General features: G+C 40.7%; 1 protein-coding gene across 8 annotated transcripts; it reads left to right on the top strand.

Moving 5' to 3' along the window:
- The first annotated feature begins 225 nt into the window (after positions 1–225).
- Positions 226–9,963, top strand: LOC131249284 (YTH domain-containing protein ECT4-like). Of its 8 annotated transcripts, none has more exons than XM_058249932.1 (9): positions 226–418; positions 4,189–4,265; positions 4,349–4,511; positions 5,371–5,507; positions 5,745–6,275; positions 6,694–7,272; positions 7,775–7,987; positions 8,068–8,214; positions 9,449–9,963. In XM_058249932.1, exons 1-9 carry the CDS (start codon positions 391–393, stop codon positions 9,695–9,697), a joined length of 2,124 nt encoding a protein of 707 aa, XP_058105915.1. In that variant the 5' UTR covers positions 226–390; the 3' UTR covers positions 9,698–9,963. The 8 variants fall into 8 exon arrangements, with proteins under 8 accessions (XP_058105915.1, XP_058105914.1, XP_058105913.1 ...); XM_058249931.1 differs by having other exon boundaries at positions 227–418; positions 4,352–4,511; positions 5,745–6,314; XM_058249930.1 differs by having other exon boundaries at positions 227–418; positions 5,745–6,314.
- The last annotated feature ends 294 nt before the right edge of the window (positions 9,964–10,257 follow it).

Below are 10,257 nucleotides of genomic sequence, written 5' to 3'. Positions count from 1 at the left end.
AATATTCATATAAACAAATAAGCTTAAACTTTGGTTTATGATATAATTTTGGATGGTTTACTTTATCTACTTCTGTGACAGTGCGAAATATCTAAGTAATTTCTAAGTGCCTGCGTATCATCCATCACAGTCAGCAGAGTATTAAAGTTATTCTCTTACGGAAATTAAAAAAATATCCGTTTTGGGAGGGGAGCCGTGGGGCTATTTGAATCACCGCTTTTGAGCCACGGTTCGTAAAGAAACAGACCCTTTTCTTTCCTACTCTCTATCTCTCTCCCGAATTCTAGGGTTTTTCTCTTTCCTAGGTTTAGGGTCTTCGCCTCCGCCAGAGCTCATCATCATCACCACCGTCTATCTCGTTCGACGAGGAGGAGGAGAGAGATCTAGACCATGGCGGCCGTCGCTCCTGCAGCAGATCGTATCCTTTCTGTGCTCCTTTGCTGATTGAAAAACAACGGTGTTTCTCTCTCTCTCTCTCTCTCTCTCTCTCGTTCTTTTGCTTCTTTTCGTTTTGTTTTTTTTTAGGGCTTTTCTAGGGTTTTTGTAGATCCGAAAACTTTGGGTGTTTGTATTCTTTTTGCCTTTTGCTAGGGTTTTGTATTGGGTTTTTGGGGCTTTTGTTGAGGAGAGATTTCTGGGAGGCTTCGCCTTAGAGGCCATGTGATGATCCGAACCGTTCATCTAGAAGTTCCCAACTTGATGGTTGATATGTATGAATTTCACTCATTTGAGATCTCATCAATCTGGAAAATTGAATTGTGGAGAAAATGATCGAGAGAGGCGGTTTCTATCGCGCCTTAGTATGAACGGTGATGATCTCTGATGGGAGAGATTCTTGCTTTGTTGGCCAAATACTGTAGGAATTTATACATGAATGGTCAGGATTGTCATTTGATTGGGTAGAAAGGATGATCGGATTGAGTGCTCCTCTAGGGGGAGAGCGTTGCTAGCAAGCCTCTGAGCGGGAATTGTAGGATCCTGGAGAGGAAAGTTTTAGTCCTGACAAGTGGGGTCCTCGGTCTGGGAATCCTGTATATTGGTTTGTTGAGCTATGCCATGGATGGATCATGCTGCAAATTAATGGCTTGGGGACTGCGAATAGATGATTAAGAAGAGATACAGAAATTGTCCACTTTCAACTGAAGAATAAGACCCCAAGATGGGTGGCCAGGATTTTCCAGTCTGGGGATTTTTACGGTTGTCAATGGGTCAGATCCTGGTCTACTCATTCTGTAACCATGTAAGGGGGTCAGGTGCCACGTTCAAGGTACCAGATCCGAATGCAATCGGGTCTGGGTAATTGTTGTCACACGTCTGGGTAACTGTGGGATATTAGGGTCCTGGTGTAGTCTCGTTTGGGTAGGGTCATTGTGAGGCCGGGTGTCTTAACTGGTAAGTTATTGTAGTATGTAATAGATACTAGTTAAAGAGACTGCTCTGGGGTTCTTAGATCACTATCTATACTCTATATAATATGAGCAGCTTTTGGACATTTTTGCCCCCGCAATTAGTTTCCGTAGGGGAGAGCCCATTGAATATCCAATGGGCATGAGAAGACATTTGAAATGAAGGTGGTTGTTTTGTTAACTAACCCATTGACAACCCTAAAAATCCCCAGAATTGAAAATCCTGGTCACCCATCTTGGGGCCTTATTCTTCAGTTGAAAGTGGGCAATTTCCGTATCTGATGCTCTAAAATGATATCAAAAAATGGATGAACGGTGTGGATATAAAAAAATACATCATTTTGGGGCCCATGCAACTTTGATCTCCTTTGAACCGTTCGTACAACTTGGAGCTCGAGGAGCATCAGCACTCGTCTTCGCACGACACGTAACTACACCGGCTATATCGCTGGTGTGTGGTACACCAGCCAATCCGCTTCCGCTGCCACCATGGAGGTCCCGAGAAGATTCAGACGATGTAGTCAGGTTTCGCGAACATGTCACGTCATGTAACATGGCCCGCTTGCGGATGTATACGGCTCTCACACCTTCTGTGATATATACTCAGGCTACTTATGCCACTTGATACACAGGCTATTGAAAACATTGTTCTCTCCCATTTGATGTTGGACAAAGTAAAGGGCTGTCTCATGGATGACTAGGATTGAAAGAAACTGGGCTAGAAAGTGTCATCGAAGGGTCTAGCGCCCACTATAGCTTCTGACGATCATAGATTTGAGATTGGTTTTTCATTTGTGTATAATTCCTGTTGGAAAACTATCAATAAGCGATACATGCTGGCTAATTCCAAAGGCCAGCACCAGCATGTTTTAAGGGTTAATTTTGAGTTTAAAGTTAATTTACTATTTTAGTAAGTTTTTTTTTTTTTGAAAGTTACTATTTTAGTAAGTTATGAGTTTCACTATTTTAGGGTATTTTGAGTCCATGAGTTAGTTTAGAAGTCATTCTACTCTAAGTTAATTTATTATTATGAAAAAAGTTTACTATTTCGGGAAATTTATGAATTTTGGGTTTAGGGCTTATATAAGTCATATTAAAGGGTTTTGTAAACAAACTTTTCATCAATAATGTCACTTTCATTTCTTCCCTAGAGATTTCTCTCCTTGTGGATTCAAGGGCTACTTTTGAGAAGAAGACAATGATCTCCTCTTTCTACTATGCACCTGCTATGTTATCTTTGTAGCATGTAGCTGCATCTTTTCCTTTGTTTTTCTCTACTATTTTCTCTTTCCACACTCTTCTTCCATGTGTGTCACACGTTCAGCACCCCTGGTAAGTTATAGCCCTCCTAATTACATTGGTTCACTTGGACAGTCCAATTGATCGATCTGAACTGTCCAGTAAATCCTGTCTGAACTGTCCAGTAAATCCTGAAAACATTACATAAGCAACCATGCAAATATCGTACTAATCAGATGATCCAATGCATCCTTGATTTGGCCTTATTTCTTATAGTCATTCATTTTCCAAGCCATGGATGGGATAGCTGCAACAATTGCCTAACAAAAGTGATTCTAAAGAATCATAACTAATCAATGATGGGTCCTAACGAGTAGATGGATCAAATTGTTGATGGAATCAAACTGTGTAGTTGGTCTCGAGTCTTGACTTTCCATATTAAAGAACGTCAATCAAATGGTTAATATTGTGAAGTTGGTGTGATGTTGGCATGGTAGCCCATGAAATGTGAATTGGATATAATTAATTGTATATGAATTAGGCTAAGTGCCCCAATGCAATTATGAGCACTATAACTTACAGTGCTGAGAGATCAGTGGAGGGAGTCTCTTAGTTAAATTGAGTAACATTATTGTTATAATAAAAAACTAAAATTAACTGGGTAGATTAGGTGATTGACCCAGTTTGAGTTTTTGAACAGTTCTATGGTGGTGGGTGGACCCAAATCGGACCCGCTTTTTAAATGGGTCAGTAATTTGGATCTAGACCTATTTAAATTGTGTCAGTCGGCCACATTTTTTGCAGTCCTGCATTCTAGGTGTGGTCTCATTTTCTCAAAATCTTTGAAGTTAATTGGGTTATGCCTCAATCTGATAGGGCCTTATTCTGGCCGTGGCACGGGGCCGACCCTCCCAATGGAAAGCGAACTACCCGGTGCTTAACTCTTCTAGCAGTTCTATGGAATACTTGGGAAGAAAGAAATGCTAGATGCTTCAATAATGAAGAAGAAATTGGTGGAAGACACTTCTCATAGGGCTAGTATGTTGGTCATTGAATGGGCCTCTCGTGTATCTAAATTAAGGGGTTGTAATCTTGATTTTCTTGAGTAGTTTCGGTCACCTCCCGAGTTCGTTATCTTTCAAATAAATAAATAAATAAGCCATTTAGGTGCATGCATCTTTTCTAGGTTTGGAATGAGAAAAGGTGAAATTGAATTATGATTTTTTTTTTTAATTTTTAATTTTTAATTTTAAAGATAATTTATTTTAATATTATTATTATTATTACTACTTTTGCATTTCTACTATTCAGTAGAATTCCAGAATTTGCGATCTGACAGTTGATAGTCAGGTGCCTTCCACGCATTCTCTAGAATGGGTGATTTTGTTTATGAACAGTTTTACATTAGCTGCCACTTTTTTTTTTTTTCTTTGTGCATGTGCGTGTGATGGAAAGGTGCCTCTAGAGAAATTTCAATAAATTGAATCCGTTGCATCGATAGATGGGCTTTCCTTTTCTCTTTCCTTAACACTTTTTATTACAGAAGGTACAGATTTGCTCCAAAAATTGACATTAGATTCTCAAACCAAGACCCTTGAAATTCCTGAAGCTACCAAGAAGGTATAACTCTGATGCATTATTCCTGCATTGCTCTTGAAGCTTGTGTGCTTTGTATTGACATTAATCGGATTGGACCTCTTTAGAAGCCTTCTGTCACACGGTATGGGTCTGCCGATGGTGGCGATGTGTCAACTGCAACAATCCCATCATCTGAGAGGTCTATGACCCCACTTCTTCAGGATTCCATGGATCTAAGTATGTGTTATCTTCCTAATGGATATCCGTCTGCGAACTACTGTTATGGAGGTAAACTGATTTTCTGTTCAACTCTTGACTGTTGCTCTTCAACCATTGTTTGATTTATAGTTCCAATCTTGGTTCTCATTGATTGGTTGAGTGCATGATTTTTAACTTGGCATTAATAGCGAGGATATCATCCTTATGTAATGTGATGGATTATTATGGGTGTGGTGCAAGGCAAAAGTGAAAGAGGAAAAATCTATTATGAGATTCTTGCCGAATTATCTTTTTTTAGTGGAAAAAATGGTGTTATTTGTTGATGTATTGTGGAAAGATTTTGTACAATCAAGAAACGAAGAATAAAGAAGGATTGATCACCTGCACACATTGGAGCTTGGGTTGATGATTTTCATCCACTGAACAAGAAGAGGTTCCCCAAGAAAATATTAGAATAGATCCTTATTTAATTGACTAGCTTACCAACTTGCATCGAAAGTGAAAGAACACATAAGAAAGAAGGTTTTTCTGGTAGCTTAAATCCTTTCACAAGTTTATGAAAGGAAATCGGGATTATTCTCCTTCAAATATGAACCCATTGCTTGTTTTATAATGCCTCTTGCTAGAAAGGGGGTGAAAACTGGCTGTTCTACATCGACATTCATGCATATCCTTTTATGGTGTTATATGACCCAGCACTTTGGGCTCGGGGCTGCCATGATCGCAACATCTTTTATGATGCTTTAAGATGATGGTTCAGGCAATTGGTCGTAATGTTTTGGTACTGCATCATGAGTTATCAAAATTGCTGCCATAATTTTACTTCTTCTCAACAATTACTGTTGCTTGATGTCGTTGCTTCAACATCTATTTTCATACAGTTTTCAGCATTTTGTGAATTCTGACCGCTTGGTTTTTTGTTTTCCAGGTTATGAGGGTCCTGTCAATGACTGGGAGGACTGCCCTAGATATGTCAATTCGAATGGAGTGGAAATGCCTCCTGTAAGTTTTTGTGCTTACACATACATGCATCCATACACACATGCATATATGGATGACTTTGAGGTACTTATGTGAATGATCAAATCTTTTCTGTTTATATATTATCACAGTCAATTACCTTGTATTTGTTTTGTTTTTCTTACAAAGCTAGGAAACTTTAGATTTTGATCTTGAATTTTCCAGTGCTGTATTATCATACTTTAGAATTCTTTGGAAGCTATTGTCAGGTGTCTTTAAGGTCTTGGTTGTGTCCTTGAGGGTCTAAGAGTTGGTTCTGATAGATTTCTTGATTGTTGGCAGGGAGTTTATGGAGATAATGGGCCTCTTATGTATCATCATGGCTATGGATATGCTCCTTATGGTGCGTACCAACCGGCTGGGTCTTCTATACCAACTATGGGACATGATGGTCAGATATATGGCCACCAGAATTATCAGTATGGAACTCCTTACTACCAGCCACCAACTCCGCCACCATACCTCAACAATCAAGGCTCTTCTCCCCTGGTGGAGGTTTCCACTTCAGTTGCTGCTCATCAAGCACCTGTGCCTGTCGAAACAGGTAAAGGAAATGCTAATAGAGTTGCAAACGGGAACTTGATCGGCAACAAAGGGTCAGCTCCACTGAGGCCAATCAACCCGAATTCTTGGACTTCGAATGGTTCCCACGGAGGAGTTGTGCCAGGTGGTTTTGCCGCCTCTGGATTCCAGGATCCGAGATTTGGATTCGATGGAATGCGATCAACTGGGCCATGGTTAGATGGTCCCATGTTCTCTGATGGCCAGTCAAGAGCAGGAACAAGTGGGCCTTTTGTTTCAACAGTTCCATCAGCAAGGAATCAGAATCTTTGCCCCCTTCCGCATGTCATGGTATGCAAGCTGTGCAGCCTTTATTGTCACTTTGGATTTTCTATGCATTACATCTTCTTCTGCATCCGGACTGGTGTTCTGTGGAAGCCCCCCGGCACTTGCATCTTTCTTCCTCTTCCTGCATTATAGTCTTGTAGGCAATGTGTTGGATATTCGTGCATGCTAGATTATGAAAAATCTTTATGCGTTAGGTGATTATACTTTTGTTTTGCAAGACGAGATGTGGTTGCCCTACCTGCTGTTTCCTATTTTTTTTGTTCCATTTTTGTCGCAGCCATCTCTTCTGATTGTCTCAACTATATAGCATAGAGTGTTAATTCCACAATGAGATATGTTAACATGCATCCTTTTTGACTTGGTTTTCCATTCACATCTTCAGGGCTTGCACCCCCCAAGGCCATCTGGCATGGGACCAACTCCAGGATTCATGAATAGTATGTATACAAATGGTAGAATGTATGGCCAATTTGGGAACACAGTTAGAACTGGTCCTGGTTTTGGATCCAATGGTAACGATGCCAAAGCAAGTGGGCGTGGGTGGATGGTTGTTGATAACAAGTACAAGCCCAGGAGTCGATCTGTTTTCGGTTATGGCAATGAAAATTCAGATGGACTGAATGAGCTAAGCAAAGGGCCGAGGGCTGGCCGTTTCAAAAATCAGAAGGGCTTTGCATCTAACATCACACTAGCAGTCAGGGGACAAAGCCTTCCTTTAAATGGAAATAGTGATGAGGCAAGTGCAGTTACAACCAGGGATCAATACAACAAAGAAGAATTCCCAGTCGGGTACTCTGATGCGAAGTTCTTCATTATTAAGTCGTATAGTGAGGATGATATTCACAAGAGTATCAAGTATGGTGTCTGGTCAAGCACTGAGCATGGAAACAAGAAGCTGGATTTCTGTTACCAGGAAGCTCAAGAGAAGTCTGGTGGTTGCCCTGTATTTTTGTTTTTCTCTGTGAGTACTGAGATGCATCTTTTGACAAGTGCAAAGGATATTTACATGAAGACAATTGGGAGTTTCCTTTGTGGTACACGTGTCGAAGAGATACATGCATAGGAGCTTGGCTGTTCATTGGGTAGGTCCACAACCCAATGACCTTGAATGTGACCTGGCCCAGCAAATCAGGTGGGCTCACTCATCCATTTGTACGATGAGGATCCATTTTTCTTATGAAACGCCCATTTTTCTCATGCATGTGTGGCCTGTTATATGAGTTGAGCAGCCTGAATTTTTGGGCCATTGCATGTTCAAGATGACATCCACTTGATGAACGGCCTGGGCCTCGCACACGTGTGCCACTTGTGATGTCTGCTGGGAAACCTTCAATCGTCTTGGTACAAACTCTTTAAGCGCTTTCCATATAGCCTTTTTTTAAATTATCATATCTTTTATATGTTGGAGCAGTTCTCTTGCATTTTGCAGTTGAGTAACCAGGCCAGCTGACTGCTTTTTACAGGTCAACAGCAGCGGCCAATTTGTTGGTCTCGCTGAGATGGTGGGTCCAGTTGATTTTAATAAGAAGGTTGAACACTGGCAGCAGGATAAGTGGAATGGTTGTTTTCCTGTGAAGTGGCACATTGTAAAGGACATGCCCAACAGTATGCTGAAACACATCACCCTCGAGAACAATGACAACAAACCGGTGACAAACAGCAGAGACACTCAAGAGGTGAGCATCATCCCTTTGGAAAGGATTCTACTGTTAGTGCACTTTTTTGCTTTTGCACTCATGGTCATGGGTTGCCACAGGTGAAGCTTGATCAAGGGCTTGAAATGCTCCAAATATTCAAGGATTACACCAGTAAGACATGCATCTTGGATGATTTTGGGTTTTATGAGGCTCGTCAGAAGACAATGCAGGATAAGAAGGCTAAGCAACAGCAATTTCAGAAACAGGCAAGTGAATCATTTTCTGTTTCTTTTAATTTTTAAATTTTTTTTGTTTAATTTTTAAATTTTTTAAATTTTAAATTTTTTTTTTTTTTTGGGAGGAAAACCATGCATTGCTTGAGGATGGTAAGCAGCATGAGAAATATCACTGGCATTTTGAAAATTTCACGATAATATCCCTAGAAAAACTCTGAATGATATCAAACCAAGATGCTCAAGATCCTGGTGGATTTTAAAATCTGTGTTTTTTGTCATGATATTAACTCAAAAAATAGTTTAAAAAAGGAATTTGTTATATGTGTGTCTATATATATATGTATGAATTTTAAATTTATTTAATAATTTAAAATAAGCATTTTAAATAATTTTATTTTTGGCAAGATTGTCCTGTTAATATCCCAAGAAAAACCTCAAAATTTGAAGATCTCCCAAGAAATTGCTGAGAACGAGGTTTGTCACTATGGTGGGTACATTGGGGTGCTGTTGGTCCTTGAGACAGACAGGATATGCTACTGCCAAGGTTTGGTAAAAGATTGGATGTTGACCTTTACGTTCTCATCTCATTCATGTGTTGGGGCAGAAAAAAGTGGCAACTGATGCAGTCGACATTTTCTGTGCCGCCCCAAACAGTGTATTGAGTGTGCTTGGGTTTGCTGCCAACAATGATCTGGTGGCAAACCCAGAAGGCTATCAATGGGCTGGGCTGACCTGTTGGGATCCTGGTCCGAGACTGCTCCAGGCCAGCCTTGTGAATGTCTTGTTGGGCCCAGAAAATAAACAGGCTGAGCCTCTTCTTAACTTTAGTAACACTTCCCATTTCGGGGATTTAATGACACTTGTATTCTAGGCACAATCCGATCCGGAATATGGGCCTGTTTGTATCAGCCATGTGCCTGCTTGAGCCTAATTGTCAGGTCTGTGGGCAGGGGCAGACCTCAAATGTAAATGGGCTGGACCACCCTTGTACTAGCCTGAGCCCAGCCTATTGAGAGTTGGATTCATTATCCTGCTGGTACTGGCTTGGATACAAAAACAGTAAAAATCATGAAGTGCAATTGCTGATGTGGATGTGGAAGCTCCTTTCCAATATCTATACGGTATATAATGTGTTTGGCCAATTTCACCCCAGGTATTAGAAATGCTGAAGTCACATAATAGTTTTCTCCACTACTGGAATGACCATGAGCCAAATGCAACCTTCAGCTTGAACCCTCCTAATCATGTTTTATTCTCTCTGCAGGTCTGGGATGGAAAGACAGCTGATGTCGCTTCCAATGAGAAGGATGGCGACATGCCAAACACTAAAGCAGCATTGCAGCAAGCCACCGAACTGGCATCACCCAAACAGAAGGAATCTGGCCAGGGTCCTGGAGAGTGGAAACCATCTGATGAAAATGGTTCGACTGCAGGAGCTGGTGATGCGCCAAAGTGTGCTAAAACATCAACGGAGGGGCAAGTTCTTGAGAATGGTGTTGCCAACAGTTGCTAGACTCTCTGGTTTCCCTAAAGCAGCAGTTCCTATAGAAGTTTTGCTGTTTTTTTTTTTTAGATTCAAGTATAATATACAGAGGTGAATGAAGGCCGAGTTTCAAAGGCCGCAGGCGGCTCCAAGCGGGCTGTCTTACTTCACAAGCAATAAAGAGAGAAGGGTTTGTTCTGAAAAAGCCCTTCCACCAGCTTTTTCTTTGAAGTGTTGGTAAGCCTAAGCTTTTCTAGTGACCTTACATTGCCTTTATCTTTTGTTTTTACATCCTTTTGCATTAGTAGGATCTGGTTATGGGTTTGATAGTGGGCAGCTGTTTACAAGTTCTCCTTTTCCTTTTTAGCCTTTCTTTTTACAGGGTTTTGGGGTAGGATTTCTCTGCTTTTTTTGGTATTTTCCTAAAATTTCGTAGGAGTATCTTTTCCTTCCCTGTTGTCATAGCTTTTCGTCTTTGTATCTGTAAGAGAACATCAATGAGGTGAAAGTTTTGCAACAGAGGTGAAGGTCAATTAGTCTCTCTCTCTCTCTCTCTCTCTCTCTCTCTCTCTCTCTCAAACACGCACATG

Source organism: Magnolia sinica, chromosome 6 (assembly GCF_029962835.1).
Source record: "Magnolia sinica isolate HGM2019 chromosome 6, MsV1, whole genome shotgun sequence".
Taxonomy (NCBI): domain Eukaryota; kingdom Viridiplantae; phylum Streptophyta; class Magnoliopsida; order Magnoliales; family Magnoliaceae; genus Magnolia; species Magnolia sinica.
Note: the sequence above shows the minus strand (reverse complement) of the source record. Positions and strands in the feature narration are given on the sequence as shown.